This window comes from Lissotriton helveticus, chromosome 6, assembly GCF_964261635.1.
Source record: "Lissotriton helveticus chromosome 6, aLisHel1.1, whole genome shotgun sequence".
NCBI lineage: Eukaryota > Metazoa > Chordata > Amphibia > Caudata > Salamandridae > Lissotriton > Lissotriton helveticus.
The window spans coordinates 819,321,086-819,339,943 of NC_136067.1; the positions used below are offsets into that span (position 1 = coordinate 819,321,086).

Below are 18,858 nucleotides of genomic sequence, written 5' to 3' on the forward strand. Positions count from 1 at the left end.
TATCTTGGCGTCGGTGTTGATTAAAGATATGGGCCAATAAGAGCCAACCAGTTCACTGGGCTTATCTTTTTTCTTAAAAACAACTATATTAGCATTGTCCCAGGAAGGGGGAGGGGGGTGACTGGACTGTGCCGCATTGAAAATGGCTAGCATTTCATCTTGTATTACCGAAAACAAAATGCGGTACAGCTCTAAAGGTAATTTGTCCGGTCCGCCTGCTTTTCCAGATGCCAAATCCATAAGCGCAGCATTTAATTCCACCATAGTAATGGGTGCCTCTAACTCCTCTCTTATTATACCGTCCAGCACGGGCAAATCTATATTAGATAAATATTGTTCGATCACACCTTGAGGTACAACATCTTGAGTATATAACTCTGCATAATATTGTTGGAATATCTCCATAATGCCTTCTATAGAGGCCACTAAATGGCCCTGGTTGTCCAACAGGCCCTCAATTCTTTGAGATACTCGTAGTCTTTGAGCAAGACATCGGCCCACAGCTCATACCGTTCAGTTTTATTTATTTTATACTGAATTGCTATGTCCTCACTCCACACACCATTAATCTTAGCCTTACAGCAGGCGACCTTTGTCTGTGCTGTCTGGCTGTCATTATTAGTACGGATTATTGTAATTAATTCACGCTCAGCCGTTTTTATATCTAGAATCCGATTCTCAATCACCTCTTTCTTTTTGCGCTGTTGAGTCCAGCTATAGCTAAGCGTTTCGCCCCAAATGCCGGCCTTAAGGGAGTCCCAAATCATTACTAAAGAAGCGGTGCCACGATTAAATTCCAAAAATTGTTTGACCCATACTTAAATATGACATATGTTTTCTTTCTCTAATAACAATTTTTTTGAAAAAGTGAATGAGCGTGGTGGCCGTACCAGATTAAAACACGGAAGGTCAATAACTAAGGGACCGTGGTCAGATGTCATACGTGGTGCGACCTGCATCTTAACCTGGACCAGTAAAAATCTAGGTACAAAAATATAATCTAGCCGGACAAACTTATTATGGGGGAAGGAAAAAAAGGTGTATCCCGGGTCACCCGGCTTGGCCACCGGCCATGCATCAACCAAGCCGTGCTGAATCAATAATTGATGAAGCGCAGAGAACACTTTAGGTTTCCAACCTTTATAATTAGTAAAATGATAGTCCCAAGTGTATAGCTCACCATGTATATTAAAATCTCCTAATAATACCAATGGAGTGTCCCATAGAGCAAGCTCAACATTCAGAAAATCCAAGGTCTGGGCTTCATCAAAATTGGAACCATAAAGCGTGCACACTGTAAATTTGCGACAACCTATTATACATTCGGCAATTGCCCAGCGGCCAAAATTATCAACCTTAATTTTACCAGCCACGACCAATGCATGACGACCCAGAATTGCCACCCCTCGATTAGTTATAGCTTGGCTGGATGCAGCTAGCAATGAATATCCAAACTCAGTTAATACTATCCGATTGGCCCAAGATATATGAGTTTCCTGTAGACAAATGATATCAGGATTAATTAATCGAATCTCCTCCCTCACCCGTCTGCGCTTCATCACATTGTTCAGGCCACAAACATTAAATGAACAAATCCGTACTTGATGGATAACCATTGTCATCATAGTCACGTTGATGGTCGTCAAATCGTACAGAAAATGAAATTGTTCTAAAATCCCTACAGCATTTGCTCTGAACTGTTTTTTTTATCCTTTTCACCCACACCACGTGCTCCCCCACCCCCTTACCCCCAGATACCCAGATCCCCCCCAGAAAGCCCCCAGACCCCTCCACCCCACAGCACACCCTCCCCCATCACTAAGGCAATAGGGCCAAGCGCCCCTTGATGAGTGTGAGCGCCTCACTAAAGGCTCGGACCGTCCAAGTCTCAATCAAACTATAACAGTGTTATAAATGGATCCATCCATCGAAAACACAAATACAAAATACCAAGCCTTTAAGGCAGAGACTGCAAATATTCTTTAGCGGAAGCGTCAGATGTGAAGTAGCGAGCCTGTCCCTTATTCACTATCTTGAGTGTCGCCGGTTGTAGAAGGAAAGCCTGCAGACCCTTGGATTGAGATGGTGCAATAAGCTGGCAAAGCTGCCAACGCTTCTCAACCGTTGAATGGCAATAGTCTGGGCGAAGAAAGAATTGAATCCCTTTAGCAGATCGCTTTTTTTCCGGTCGCGCAAGATCATATAGGGTCTGCCTTGCCAAAAAGTTATTCAGTGAAATAAGTATGGCACGAGGATACGCCACCTTGCCAGCTTGCACGTTCCGTATCGGCCGTTGGCAAAATGGAAATCGGTGTGCACATTGAACCTCTTGAGCCCAGTTCCAATCCTTAACGTCTGAGAAAGCCTCCTCAAACAGCTCAATTATAAATTTACGAACATCCTGATGTTCTAGGCCTTCAGGAATTCCGAGCACGCGCAGATTATGACGACGGAGGCGATTTTCTAAATCCGCAAGCTTATTATGGACGTCCTCATTGCCAGCCTTAATATTAGCAACATCCTCTGTCTGGCTGGTCATTCGGTCATCCAGCACAGATATACGTCCTTCAACCTCCGTCATACGATCAGTGAACTCATTACAGGATTTAGTCAGGCGGCGCACATTATTTTGTAACTTGCGGCAAGCTGTGTGAGTCTTTAAATGTTCTGCGCGTGCCTCCAGCCTACGATCAGTAATAGCTTTGTAAATTGCTTCAAGCGACACAGGCCCCGTTTGTTTTACAGCAAGACCAGAGGTGGCCTGGTCAGATAAATTCAATTGATCCAGTGATAGTTCCTCAGCGGAGAGGTCCCAATCAGGAAGTCTAGAAGTAGGCACCTCGCCCTCCACAACCCTTCTCTTCCGGACTGTAGAAAACTCATCTACAGATATCGTTTCAACAAACTCTATAGGTGTGTTGTTGCTTATGGCCATAGATCCCTCGACATCAGATGTAATACTGCCAGTAGTCCCTCCACCGTCGAGTGGAAGGTCTTCCTCAAATTCAGACTCCCCATCTAGAGCCGAACCTTCTGAGTGCTCCAAAAGAGAGTAAAAGTGCCCATCCTTACTACTTGCCGGGTCAATAATATCCGTTGGATCATCTGAAAAAGCATCCTCTGCCACATTCAATTTGTCAATCAGATCAGAAGTTTTATCCATTAACACAACATTAGGCACAGAGGAGGGCTGCATACTTAGTAAAGGGCTCTGAGGTAATGGAGATATAACTGCCTCTATGTTACACGTGTCGTTATTGTCAAATGCACTACTGCCTGTATCACCATCTTTCCTCCCAGTATTGAGCTGAAACATTTGCGGTATTTTTGGGATGGAATGTGTCGCACTTTTGGAGATTTTAGAGCGAAGGTCTTGTTCCTGTGCCGATTTTGCGGCTAAGGCAGCTCGAGTGCCGACTGAGCTTTCCCCGGTGGGTCTGGTTTTTCCCCCTCACGCAGTTTTTGGCGGCATAGTCAATAATGTAAGAAAAGAGTCTGAGAAGAAAGGGATATAGCCAGTAAACTACTTTCAAATAGTGCGAAGTGAATATAGACTGTAACAGCTCTTAGCAGTTAGCCCGCAACTATATTGTTCTAAATAGTGTTACTGCCGTGATAACACAAGCGCTGCAGTATTGAAATGTTGTGATATCGCTGCTTTTTTTCCCACTGAATAGCGCTTTAATCACAGAGCCGGCAATCCCCTCTACGAGTGCTGCGCAGTTTTTCTGGTGCAGGAACTAGCAGACTTTCAAAAAGCAATTGACATGAGGGTCGTAGCAATGTCACAGTTGGTGCTGTAGCAATTCCCACAGCACCGCATACTCCGGAGTCAGCCCCAGGCTGTCAGCGTCTACCGTCCGACATCCAACATCCATGCATCGTAAGGCGTCGAAGCGTCAGGCAGATGCCGTCCCCCTCCCGCGAGGGAGGAGCGGTGTCGGCAGCGCCGGCCTCGCAGCAAACGAGGAGCCAACGGGGTCGTCAGAGTGGGGTCGTCAGAGCGGGGAAAAGCTTCGTCCTGCAGAGGAGGGTTGAATAGCAGGTACGTGGCCAAATCGCAATGAAAAAGAAAGGTTGCAGACCACTGCTCGCCGTTCAAGTGGATTTGTTTGTCAGGTCCGAGCGGAGCCGCTCACACACACGTCTGTAGTGCAGACGCCATCTTGCCTCGCGTGTCACCCTTCTTTAGGTGTGCAGGTCTACCCACAGATTGAGTAGTAATATTTTGAGGCCACCACTGGACCAGCACCCATCAAACATGTCGTTCAAAGATATCTCCTTGTCCTTACAACGACCTCCAGTTCCAATAGTGTCAGAGTCAATCGTGGAAGGCACAGCTACAACCTCAGGCATCAAACCGTCTTTTTTGGCCGAGGGCCACTCTTCAAACCAATCACCGGACAAAACTCCAGTGCAACAAGAAAACACATCCGCAGGGGACAAACCAAGAAAGACAACAGAAACAGGGAGACCACAGAGAAACCTCAAGAAGGGAGGTCCTTAGTCATGAACATCTCTAAAAGAAAATTGAGCAAGGAAGAAACAAGGATATTATATAAAGGCACATCATTTGTCCTGACATACTCTTCTAATGCATTAGAGACGGAAATATCACTCTTTAAATTCATGCGTAAACTTAGGCTCAAATGGTTCTTCTCTATGAACATGCCACTGGAGGATCAAGACAACATAGTGGATCCCTTTCGTCCCAAGAGCAAATTTATGTCACCTTTGTCTCATAAGACTCTGGACAGTTTTGAGATACTGGTCAGGAAAGATTTAGAGAAAGTCAAATACACAGGACATAAGCACACGAATCTGACCAAGAAGGAATTGCGCATCATCAATGCTTTACAACAAGACAAGGAAATAACATTTCAGCCGGCCGATAAAGGGGGAGCTCTGGTCGTTCTGGATACAACATTTTATGACCATAGCGTCAGTAAGAATGTGAATGATGAGGAAACTTACATTAAATTGGAAATAGATCCCACCAGGGAATTTATGGATCTATTAGGGTCCATCTTACAACAGGCAAAAGACAATGATTTAATCATAGGAAGCACCAGGAGATTCCTACAGACAGAGAATCCAAAGATACCACACATGTACATGTTGCCCAAAGTACATAAGAACCCCACCAATCCACCTTTTCAACCCATAGTAGCAGGATGTGCGTCTATCCACGAACCCATTGGTCAATTTCTTGATTATCATTTACAACCTCGTGTTCAGTCATGGGTAACATATGTCAAGGATACCACTGATTGCCTATTGAAACTTGAAACTATTAGAGAACATTTTGAAGAAGACATACTTCTGTGTACCATTGACGTCACAGCATTATATATGGCGATTGCTCATAATGAAGGTCTTGAGACTGTTACAATCCTCTATAACACAAGATACACCCATTTTTCTACTGGAGTTACTACATTTTTCACTGTATCACAGTTATTTTGTTTGGAAAGATACATTTTATTTACAAAACACAGGTACATCGATGGGATTTCCCCGGGGGCCCCGTCATATGCAAACACGTTTATGGCGCATTTCGAGGATCAACACATTTTTCATAATCACATTTGGCAGGACAATGCTATCATCTTCTTACGATATATAGACGATATATTGGTTGTTTGGAGGGGCACTAGAACAGCTCTGGAAGAATGCATTCAACAATTGAACCTTTGTAACCCGAGAATCAAGTTCACTCATGAAATTCACGCCAGTCAGATTCACTTTTGGACATAGAGATTGAGAAAACAGCCACAGGATTACAAACTCCGGATGTAAACAATGTGCTACATTTCACAAGTGCACATCCACATTCTCTCAAAAAACATCTACTGGTGTCGCAACTCATTAGAATAAAAAGAATAACTTCAGACTCCGCACAGAGTACGTGATTGATTGAAGAACAATGCATACGATACAAGGAGAGGGGCTATCCGGATGAAGTACTCACTGAAGTAATGAATATTGTGGCAAAAAGCAATGTGAGGACCTGTTAATTAAAACCAAAAAAAATCTTCGAATCGTGAAGTGTTTGTTTTAAAACATTCGGCACAATCAACACAGATCAAAACAGTCATCACTAAAAGACAGGAGATGATTGAACAAGAAGTGGACTTTATCAACTTATTTCAGAACAAACCTCTGTTCGCACACAACAGATCCAAGAATTTGAGAGAATAGTTAAAATCACGTCCTTCACCAGTTAGACAACAATTCAAAGGAATCAGGAAATGTTGGAACTGCGTACAGTGCCGTAATATCATCCCAGGAAATAAATTTTTACACTATCACACGGGCAAACAAATTTCTTTACGTCATACCTCAGGTTGCAACACTTAGGGGGTGATTAATGCTATTAGATGCCCGTGCGGGCTGATTTATGTTGGTCGAACATCAAGGAGGATAAAGACATAAATCATAGAATACAAAAGCACGATTAGAAACAAGAACTTGCATTCATGTTTGGCCACACACTGGGTGAACACTTCACATACCATCCCACAGTTGAGGTTCACTGTACTTGAAAAGGTAGAGTTAAAATCAGGTATTGATCACCAAACAGCCCTAGCACGCAGAGAGACTTTTTGGATCAATGTCTTGGGCACGACCATCCCAGGAGGGTTGAATGATCACTATGAGCTATTGTGTTTCTTATGATCATGTTATGTTGTACATTCTATGTTGACACAAAGATTATGTGGCATATCCATTACTGTCATGTATATCAATTAATACAACCATTGTACAGGATTTGCACTTGATTCACAAATCACAGCAACTATTTAATGCACTGCACTGGTCGTCATTTTTTTGTAGGCTTTTGATTCCATATTTAGGAAATTATTATTTTGTAGAGACAATGCCCTCCAACCGACGCTCGGTTTATTTATGTATTTCCTTTTTATTGGAGTACTGACATTGATAAATATTCTAGGCACTGAGATATATTTGCCTCTCGCGTGCACACCAACATCTTAGCACTTCGTACTCTATTTTTGATGTATTTTTGGCTGGTATACAACTGTGACTGCTGTTACGGCACGCATAGTCAATAAAGTTCACAGAGTGTTTTTTCTGCGGTATGTGCTCTTTAAGTAGGATACTTTGAGACGTAGAATGCACCCCGTGATCACGTTAGGTCGTCAGAGATTCTAGGCAAGTTTGGAGGTGAGCTTTGACGGCAGAGGCATTCAGATAGTCGTTCGTGTGGCGTCCATATGGAACATCGAGTTTCTTTGACTTATGTTATTATGTGGTATCTTGATTATAGAACTGAGGTGGTCGGATGTTTGCAATTCCGGGTGTTTCAACACGCTGTTTTTTTAATCGGGTCAGCTGCTACGGCGGTTACAGAGGAACCGCAAACAGAGGAGATTCGAGGCAAGCTCACAGGTGAGCATTGACGAGAGGGTACTTGGGAGAGTAGAGGCATTTGGTGACTTAAGCAATATTGAGCTCCCTTGACTGATGTTATTATACAATATTTTTACCGTAGTATCGAGGCTCTTGGAGACAGTGGTAATTCTGGGTGTTCTTTTAAGACTTGGAATCACGCTACATTATCAAAAGAAACAGTGGAAACCATGGAAACTGGAGGCGAGCGTATAGAGCTCATTCATTTTTTTAAAACATTGGGATTCCATAGAAGGGTAAAGTACTTCAATTGATGGTTATGCATTGCGTCTAATTATTTTTTATAGAGACTTGGGAGGTGAACGCAAGTGTCGTGTTGGGTAAGCTTCTTGATACAAACCACGAGTATTTTTTAATAGGTTTCTTTTTAAAAGGTCACTATATCATATTTTGCTTTTAGACACTATCTCACTGTAGGAGTTTGTATAATGATAGAGGGATGATAAATATGATATTACTCCATGAAGGGGGTGATGATGTTAAGGACATGGCTGTTTGACATGAGGCACAGGGTCAGACTGATTTGCATATGGCCATGTCTGAACTGGGGTAACAGAGTGGGCTAAAGAATGGTGATGGATTAAACCCAGATCTGTTGACTGGGTGTGAGTGTTTGATTGGTTCAGATACTCCGTCCATCACCACCCCCTTTTGTACCACTTTGTTCGCCATAAGTTAGCAGGGTATGCTCAGACGTGAGTCCCTTGCTCACTTTGCCACTGGATTCAAGCAGGCCGGGCAGAAGACGGCTGAAATGCCAGAAACCGGTCCTCGGAAGCTTGTTTCCGGTCCAGGAAAGGCATGGCTTGGCAGTTCGGGCTGGACTGTTCCCATGAGGCACAGGGTCAGACTGATTTGCATATGGCCATGTCTGAACTGGGGTGGCAGAGTGGGCTAAAGAACGGTGATGGAGTAAACCCAGATCTGTTGACTGGGTGTGAGTGTTTGATTGGTTCAGATACTCTGTCCATCACCACCCCCTATTGTACCACTTTGTTCGCCATAAGTTGGCAGGGTATGCTCAGACGTGAGTCCCTTGCTCACTTTGCCACTGGATTCAAGCAGGCCGGGCTGAAGACGGCTGAAATGCCAGAAACCGGTCCTCGGAAGCTTGTTTCCGGTCCAGGAAAGGCATGGCTTGGCAGTTCGGGCTGGACTGTTCCCATGAGGCACAGGGTCAGACTGATTTGCATATGGCCATGTCTGAACTGGGGTGGCAGAGTGGGCTAAAGAACGGTGATGGAGTAAACCCAGATCTGTTGACTGGGTGTGAGTGTTTGATTGGTTCAGATACTCCGTCCATCACCACCTCCTTTTGTACCACTTTGTTTGACAGTTACAGCAGAATATAATTTTTGATTCTCACATTGCCACTAGTAGTCGAGGAGGAATGTCACACCCACATTTTTTATGCATGCGGCACATATGGCATGAGTCATGGTAATTTTTGAGTGCAAATCCTCTTTAAATTGTTTACCAATGTTAATATGGTTCACATCATTATCTTTTGTTGTAGTTCCACACGGAGGATCTCCGCCTACTGTTTTTGATGTTCTCTCAAACATGCTTTTCACTGAATACCCCTGAAGAAGGGTCCACGATGACTCGAAATGCTTTGGGATTACTGTGAAGCTGTAATTTTTTACTGTTTGTAACAATTTGTTATTGCACTTAATGGAATGATTTCACAAATTTATGATGAAATATCTTAGCAAAATGCAGTAGCATACAAGTTTCATTTTTACAATTGTGACTACAAGGTTACGGAGTATAACCAAATGTACTTTTGTTTGAGTTGTGAATATATTGTTTATAGCCTTTTTTAAGGAACGGTTAAACACAAGAAAAGACCTGAGGGTCACAATCTGTGCATCCCACAGGTTTGGGGTATCCCCAAACCTCAATTCAGTTTATTTTACCCTCCCAATACCACATCCATTGCTCGCAAGTCTCATCATCTTTTTAAGCTGCCCAAACCACGCAAACTGCCTGAAAATCACTGATTCACTCCAATCTCCATCCCGGTGGATGTTCAAAGAAGCATGGGTGGAGGAGGCTGTTGTGACATTCCTAACTACAATCAAAATGGACGAATGTCCAGTGTCAAATCTGGGGACGTTTCCTCTCCGAATGATCTCTCGGACACCTGAGGCTCTCACTACAATGGAAGTCTGTTGCCACTACTAAGAAGATAATCTTCATTTATTACAGTTGATTAATAGAGGCAATAAGTTTGGTAAATTGATATAACAGTCATATTAAAGTATAGGCCAAATTGAAAAAGATTTGTGGTATGTCATATGAATTGTGATAGGTTTCTAAATTTTACAGTGTTCTTGCTGAGGAAACCATTGCTCGGGTATAAATCTATTTTTAAGTACAGGTTTAATTACGTCCATAGTACTGCTACCATATAAGTGTTGCCATTTCATGCCATATTTTTAGGGACTCATGTTAGGGACTATCTTTAGTTGGCAATACTACCCTACGTTTATCCAAAACTCACTACTTAAAGGGACGCTGCCACCTCTGCACGTTTGATATACGATTACCTTCCCCACAATGTCGACTCTTTTAATGCACTCTGAAAGTATCTCTAACACAGCTATTTTCAGACTCTCACAGCCTCTTCACAAACTCTTCACTAAAAACCGTGGCCGACAGGTGGGTATGTATCACCACCCAAATTCGAAATAAAACCATTTGTACCAGCGGTACCTAGATAACATCACAAATGCTATTCCCTCTTCCTATATCCGCCCTGACCCCACTTCCCCCGCCCATTCATTATTTTCTCTTCTTCCCCACGCCACTCTTAAATTGAACTTTCATTCTTCTTCAGCGGACACGGGTTTGACACACCTCGAGAGACCTTCCTACCATCTATGATGAAATACAGAAAATGGGGTTTGTATACAGGGGAATGATATAGGATGATAGGGGTTTGTATACAGGGGAATGATATAGGATGATAGGATACTAACCAGGAAGTCGTTGTGATATCATAGTCACCGACAGTGACAGTTATTAATGTTATGTTAATAAAGCTTCTAGAGCGCAACTGTTACCCAAGGGTGTCCTGGCACTGAGAACTGTCTAAAAAATGGTTGCCAAGATGACGTAATTATTCAGAGAAAAAAAGTCACCGGTTGCTTGATATTTTTCATGGGAATAGACTTTTCTTGATCATAGCTACATTTGCCAAGTACAGTCAACGTGCTGCTTTGATTTGAACTGTATTGGGGTGTCATCCCATTTCCTGATAAAGAAGTGCTTCAAAAAATAGAAAGTGAGAAACTGTTTCTGCGAGGTGTCCCAGTGTGATTCCATGTACAACTGACAACGTGCTGACAGAGAACAGATTTCATGCGTCATGCTGTATGCATATTAGACAAACGGCCATGTTTGTTTTTCAGCTTTGCATGTGGTGCTGGCTTCCGAAGAGCAAATGAGAGGAGATTAAGCTAAGTAAACATGGTCAAGCTCTGTGGTGAAATGAATGGCGCGCTTACCTCGGCGTCTGTGTCCTGGCAGCTAACCATTAGCCTCTGAACGAAATCCTCCAGAATGTGCGGCCTTGTGGCTGAGAAGTTCTCTTTCATGACGGGATGTTTCCAGAGCTCTGCGACAACAAAAGAAAGCATAACAGTACAACTTACACCTCAAAAGGTCCAGGGGTTATCAAATATTAGCTTTAATTTACAAGTGTAGTGAGAATGTAGTGCTCGCCGCACCCGATTCGCACACTAGTAGATATAATCATGGCAACTGAAGATTTACAGAAATACAGGAAGCACAATTACACCTATTATCCTGTTCTCTGTCAACAAGTTGTTTTACATAAATGCAAGGAACAGCAGAAGGGTACCTTGGGTATTGTAGTTTGTCAATGGATTGTGGATGTATGTGTGTACAGCGGGTGTTCTCCACCAATGAAGCTTTTTAGAAACAAATCTGCCCAAACAGTGTAAATTGAAGCACAGTTATATTAGCAAAGCAATTTCAGGGCTAGACCATGCCAGCCTGCCTGCTACCTTGTAGTCCACTGGGGAATATCCCAAAGTTCCCAAGTAGCCAGTCCAGCACTACAGTTTGGACAGGTTATTTTAAGAGCTATTTAAGTGAAAATAAGATTGAATATTCGATCTTTATCTCTTAAAACTCTTTCTGTCTTAAAAATGAAATACAGTCACCATCAACTATTCCAGTGGAGCGGGGAGTGTGGTCGGCCGCGCTGGAAGATGGCCGCTTGCTAAGTGCGCTCTGCCGGCCAAGTCTAAATCCTGAAATATTCCGGACAATTGGAGGGTCATCGCTGAGTCTGGTGGGCACCTGGGCATTGCCTATGGGGTGCGGCATCCAAAGGTCTGTTCGCCTTCTGTACGACACTCCGACAAGGACTTATGAGCCCTGCCATGCTGCGGCCTGGGTCCCCGGCGTGAAGCCCTGAGTTAGCGTAGAACCCCGACATGCACTTTGGAGGCCGAAACTGACCTGACCGGCGATTGATGTGGTGCAGTGGGGTAGCTGCGACCGGGATGATTCCCTCCGCTGCTTAATTGGTGCTCACCCGTGTAGCGGATCTGAGATGGGACCGGCCAGGCCGTGAAACTTTGTGGCGTGGGCGCTGTTGTGGTCCCGTTGCGGCCGCTCGCTTGGTGGAGGCCCGTGTGATGCCTGCTGGTGCCGCCGGAGTGGAGCTGCACGGCACAGTGGTGCGACGCTCGCGTCGCATCCCCAGTGAGTACCGAAAGTGATTGGCAGGGTCAGGCCACGCAGCCAATTTCACGGCAGGCATCCCGAGTCCGGGGACTGGAGACTGGATGCCGCGTGGATCCGATGCCAGAATCTGCCAGCAGCCTCAGGCCATTTTGGAGACTGCCCTGGAGGCGCCATGCATAAGTTATTGGATCTACCTCCAACTGGGAGCCCTGGGGGATGAATAGTTGGTCCCCCAAGAGTTCTGGCTAGAACTCCGAAAGACTTGGGATCTGTAACGTGTGTAATACTACAGGCATCCCCCCACTCACAGATCTGGCTGCCCATTAGGGATCGCTTGCAATGAGTTGGTGGTCCTAAGCACGCTGGCTGAGTCACCAGACATTTGCTCTATTTTCAGACAAGCCAGAGCCCAGTAACAGAGTGCTCTACAGACCAGCGCTGGCATGGCTGGATCTCTGGGTGCAGAGCGGCAACTACGGTGAGACTGTGCAATCAGCGGGGAAACTTTGTCGTGGGGCCGGGGCCAGCGGTTCAAACAGAGAGGTGTACTGCGGCAGCCTATTATAGTTCTACTGCTGGGTGCCCAGGAAGCCAGGGTGTGTGTTCTGCGAGCCCAAGGCACAATACCAGATTTGTGCAGAGGCTGGGGGTACAGCCAGAGGCTCTGTGTTGGCTGGGACATCTGGAGTCTGGGCGTCCACTCTCATCCACATTGCAAATGGTTTGGCGAATCCTGTAGGGAAAAACAACGGTGGGGTGTCTACCATTGTGTGCACCACTGTAGAGTCAAAGTGGATAATTCAACATGGTGGCAGCACACAGAGTAGTCCGCCTATCATAAACAGCCTAAGATAAACTTTGAAAACAGAAGAACCACAAGGCTCACTGAATCGGACCCGAAGGCGGGACCTGAACACCCACCGAGTCACAGATGGAGGATCATGGTGAGGACTTACGAACCCTGATGCTCGAGGTGCGGTCCAGCCATCGTACATAGAATACCAAACTAGACACGATAACCACCTAGTTAGATGCAGTAAAAAAACAGGTGGGGTCCCATGAAACGCAACTATATGTATTAGAAAATCGTCACTTAGACAACCATGAGTTTCAAGTTGAAACCAAGGAGCAACTGCTAAAGATGGACACCGCTACAACCTGAGAATTACCGGAATTCAAGAGACAACAGCCATCTCCAAGATAGAGGTATACATCACTGACCTGCTGCGGGAACTCTTTGATCCTAAACTGTTCAATGTGTTTGCAGTTGAGCATGCGCACTGGGCATTGGGCCCTAAACCTCCATTTGGGGCTCCGCCCAGCCCCATTCTAGCTAGGATTTTGAACTACCCGGACCGCGACCTTATCCTTCGCCTAGCTTGGGAAAAATGATCCATTACACACAAAGGAAATAACATCTCCTTTTACCCCGACTTCACTTCGGCAGTGCAGGCAGCACAAAGGGAGTTTCTGCTAGCAAAACGGATCCTACTTCAGGCCCAAATCCCCTATTCTCTGCTGTACCCTGCAAAGCTCAAGGTCACGTATGAGGGCATGACACAGTTTTTTTCAGACGCAAAGTCTGCATAAAAATTTGCAAAGCATGTCGGGGGACGAAGAATAAGAAAGACTCTCCTGATCGGAACACACCCGCAGACAGGCTGAGTGCTAACAATTATCTGTGTTATGTACAATTTTTTGCTTATGTATCAGTATGGTATAGTTTAACTCAGGGTCCCTGTGGTCTATAATGTTAGGAGCTTACACTCCACAAAACCATTTCCCCTTTTGCCTTTGAGCTCTATTCACCTAATTGGTCAGCCGGTGCGAACTGACACCATGAATACTATTCCATTGTTAGGCTTGACCCTCCACAGATCTCTTGGTCGCCCTGCTCTACGTAGGTTAGAATGCCGGCAGTACTGCGCCCCCCCGGGGGAGTTCCCAATAGTTGTCTTTTTCTCATCGGGATCTCCCGACAGATGCCCTGCTAGGTAGGGTGCAATTGTTCTAGGACTGAATGGTTAAGGGAAGGATTTTATACAACCTAGTTGGGGGGTTGGAGTGGGTGAAGGGAGGCAGGGTGTGTTTTATGTTCTGTTTCTAGCCAGTATACTGCTACAGTCTTCACTATAACGAATATGTACTATTGCCATCTGTTATGTCTGAGTTTCATACCGTGCAGGGATTTAAGCTCCAGTCAGGGTTGAAATGTCAAGTTTTAATTTTTTTTACATGGAACACCCGGGCTCTAAATAACAATAGGAAGGCAAGACTAGTTAACGCCTACTTAGTACGTCATCCAATTGCCGGGTGCCTATTACAAGAGACACACTTGAATGCAACACCATCCAATAGGCTGAAACATAGCACGTTTACCCTTCTATCTACTCTAACTACGCCCGTGGTGTGGCAGTGTTAATTAGACAGGGACTAGGGTGGAGAGAAAGAGAGGCTCAGGTGGACCCTGAAGGATGATTCCTTTTGCTGCTGGCAGCGCTGGGCGGGATCCAGGTGGCAATAGTTGCAGTGTACGACCCTGCTGTGGATTCCCCTAGTTTCTTCCAGTCCATATGGGCTAAGAGAGCTACAAACTGTCACACAATTACGATGGTGGGGGCCAAACTTGAAAGACAGATTAAAGAATTAGAAACCAAATTTTACACCACAGACGATCAAACTGTAATAGCCAAACTGAAAGAGAAATTGTTGGAGTTTGAGGAGGAGGCTCAATGGGAGGTGAGATTTTTAGGAAAACATGCGCAGGCCAGAAGATATGGGGAGGGGGACCGACCTGGCAGAACATTGGCGTCGATGCTGCAGACCCCACGTTCAACAGCCTACATCACTGAAATTAAGATTGAGAACCCGGTCGCGATTAGAGGCCCAAAGGAAATCCTAAATGCGTTCACACAATTCTACTCTATGCAATATACTTCAACTCATGGCAAAGATCACGAGAGCCTTGGACCCTTTTTAGATTCAGTGGAGCTGCTATGGCTGAGCAATGGCCACAGGGAATATCTAGGTGTTCCATTTCAGGTAAATGATGTCACCCAGGTGACTAAGAGTTTGCTGCTTCAGAAGGACCCGGGCTCTTACAGCTTAACCACGACCTCCTATAAAACGTATACTGAAGAACTCGCGCCTCATTTGATGGCAATGTATGAGGATAAAACACACTATTCGAGAACTGGTCTTGAAAAGAGTGTAATTGGAGTATTTTTTGTGATTTAGGTCTCATGGGAAGGATATACTCCAGTCTCCTTCCTCTCAAAACCCCCCTGACCACTGGTGAATTTATCGGTGATCCCTTCTGTAATTGAATGTATGAGGAGGCTCAGACCACCGGATGTCAGCCACCATCGTTGTGTGAAGCCATTAATATTACTCTGCTGAATCCAGGGAAGCCCAAAAATTAACTTGAGTCTTACTGGCCCCTATCACTTATAAATGTCGATGTTAACATTTTGGCTAAATTAGTTGCCAATCGTCTGCGGCCTTTGCTTCCATTGATAGCCCACCCTGAGCAATCAGGTTTCACCCCTGGGTGCTCCAAGTCCCACAGTCTTAGGACCTTCATTACGGTGGTTCACTATTTACATCCCGACTCCCATGCAATAGCAGTTTTTCTTGATGCAACCAAAGCGTTTGATATGCTTGAGTGGTCCTACTTATTTGCGGTCCTGTAGAGGATGGGGCTCAGTCCTCTGTTTCTCAGTCTGGTGAGATTATAATACACTAGGCCCTCTGCAAGTATAAGAGTGAATGGCTTGCTGTCGGATCCATTCGTTATCACAAGCAGAACGCAGCAGGGGTGCCCGCTGTTCCCCCTGCTCTTTGCGATTGCAATGGAACTATTTGCGGCACGCATAAGACAGCATCATACAACTCAGGGGATAGGCTTTAGCACCAGGGCCCTCCACATCTCAATATATACAGATGACGTGACGTTATATATAATGGACCCGGTGACAAATATGGCCCCATCCTTTGGGAATTCATCAAATTTTTCGGCCTGTCCGGAGTCTCTATAAATTGGGCTAAATCTACTATATTCCTCCTGACGGATGCCATCACCCCTTTTCAAACTGAATTCCTGCTTATTTGGGTTGATGGGCCGGTAAAATATCTAGGTCTGTTGTTAAGTAAGTAGGGACATGCAGAACATATGGGACATGAACTACGGACGCACGGTATCGTGGCTGGAGGAAAAGGTTTTGGCGTGGGCTGGGCTCCCTCTGTCTCTGGCTGGGAGAATTACAGTAGCAAAGATGGTAGTCTTGCTGAAGCTGTTGTTCTTATTTGTGAATATTCCGATCCCCTTGACCTAAGCCTTCTTTAAATCTCTGCAGTCTCTGCTCATTTCCATGGTCTGGGCGGGGCGTCAGGCACGGATCTTGTGGGAACTTTTGACTCTCCCCTTACACCAGGGTGGTTTGGGAGCCCCAGATGTACAGCTGTATGCACTAAGCACCCAAGCTCAATTTCTCCAGTACTGGGTTCACCCAACCCCTTTCCAACCGCACATATTTTAGAGATGGATGTGGCAAAGCTGATCCCCCTCCAGGTAGCGCTATATTGGTCCTACAAAAGACCCCGGGATGGCATAGACACTGTGGAAAGCATGAGGCGGGCGTGGGGCAAACTATGGGAAAGAGCAAACTTGAAAATCCCATATGCCTCCTCCATCCCTCTGGCATATAACCCCATGATACCCACAATGGAAGAAGCAGCAAGCAGGACACTTGCATAGAAGATAGGGTTGGTAACATTTGCAGATTTGTACCAGGAGGAATCATTTATGGCCGCCCCTGATTCTACGGAAGAGCAGACTGTAACATGCTCAGAGTTATTCCTATATTATAAACTTAGGGCTACATGTAGGTTACTACACGATACATTCCCTAGCCCACCACCTACACTGAAAGTCAGACTCTCCATGCAGATTAATTACATGTATCTATAATACCATGTAAAACACGGCCCGATACTACAGCCTAAGGCACTTCAGGCGTGGAATGAGGAATTATATACCCCACTAACAGAAGACCAATGGTCATACTGCTGTGCCCAACTCACTGCATTATCACCTAACTACAAACTAGTTTAATTAATTTCAGATTTTTGCATAGATTCTACAGGACCCCCCTTCAATTACACCGAATGGGGATTAAGGAAATCCATAATGGCTGAAGGTGTGGGTTTGCCCAGGCTACATTTTTGCACATGGCTTTGGATTGTCCGCAGTTGTTCTTGTATTGGACAGCCATATTCACCACAATCCATGATATTATTGGTCTGACATTGGACCCGGACCCTTTATTCGGTTTACTGAGGTGTGTTAAAGATACGCCAATTTTAATTCGCAAACTACACGCTATGCTCTTACTTTCTGCCAAACGCCGAATAGCCATGCACTGGGGACGAAGCGGGCTGCCAACTTTGAAAGACTGGGTTTGAGATGTCACATTTAGCCACACACAATTAACCACCTATTGGGAGCTCATGCCGACGGCATTCAGGCCCAGGGACATATGGAGTCCTTTTGTGGAGTGGGCACGCACTCGTCAGGAGGAGGGAGGGGGATCATCGGGAGCTCCAGGGGACTCGCGAGCGGACATTTGACAGCCTTCTGTTGTCAGAAATTGCTAAAATGTGATGTATAATATACACTAGATATGCCTGCATAGTTGTAGGACTGGGGGGGTCGAGGCTGGCTGAGATTGGTTGGTAAAAATGCACTATTTATTGTGATCTATGGTTCTTCTGTGTAGAGTGTTCCCTGTGTTGACAAATATGTATATTCTATTTCCTCAGAATGGATGGAACTGTATATTTGTTTATAAGCAATATAACACCATACGAATGGTCAGACACTGATACACTGTAAGTAACTGGCTTGTTGTTCGAAATGTTTGTTATTAATGGAAATGCCAATAAAGAAATTTAATCAATAAATAAATAAATAAAAAAACTATTCCAGTGGAGCAAATGTGCAAGATTTTCTGCAATGGAGTTCCTTCTTTATATATGGGGTTGTTTGCTAGACAGTTGCACACCACGGCCTTTGGTTTGGAAGTGGTACAACAATACACAGTAATGTTCCCAGGATTTCACCACTTTCAGACAGATCAACATGCCATTTGAACATGATTTGCATCTTTTCAAACCTTTGATGTTTACCAAAGGAAGGATTGTGTCAGTTTGGCATGTGGTGGTAGACCCGTCTGTGACTGCACTTAATCCACACATGCGCTAGCCGTAACAGCGTGGTACATGCATGATCAGGGCCCACATTTTGTACTTTAAACAATGTTTAGGGGAGACCTAGGCCCTTTAATGAGCACCTACTTGTTTGCAGCCATATTGTGACAGAGGTTTACCATTAGTACACATAAAACTAGCACAACAACATTCACTTACTTACAAAATATGATACAATTTCCATTACAAAAGTTCCATCATACAAGCAAAATATGTTACATGAGGCAAATGGAAATATGAAAGCACTCTGCAAGGAAATTAGTAAATACAAAGGGCTGTATACGCATGCTACTCCACACACTGTTGTGAACCTGCATAGATAAGACTCCTTTACAGAGTTAGCTCATTACGGCTTGATTAGCTGTTAGAGGCAGACCTATAGTTTCCAATGCATAACATATACTTAGAGCAGGGTTTGGTCAGCCCCATTCTAAT

The 18,858-nt window shown here is 44.7% G+C and overlaps 1 protein-coding gene across 1 annotated transcript in view; it reads right to left on the bottom strand.

Annotated features, from left to right (window-relative positions):
• The window catches only part of LOC144762518 (uncharacterized), a 709,614-nt gene that overhangs the window by 323,327 nt on the left and 367,429 nt on the right, over nucleotides 1-18,858 (bottom strand). The window contains exon 31 of the mRNA XM_078647742.1: nucleotides 10,947-11,056. Coding sequence (XP_078503868.1) covers nucleotides 10,947-11,056 — 110 coding nt within the window. The remainder of the gene's footprint in view (nucleotides 1-10,946; nucleotides 11,057-18,858) is intronic.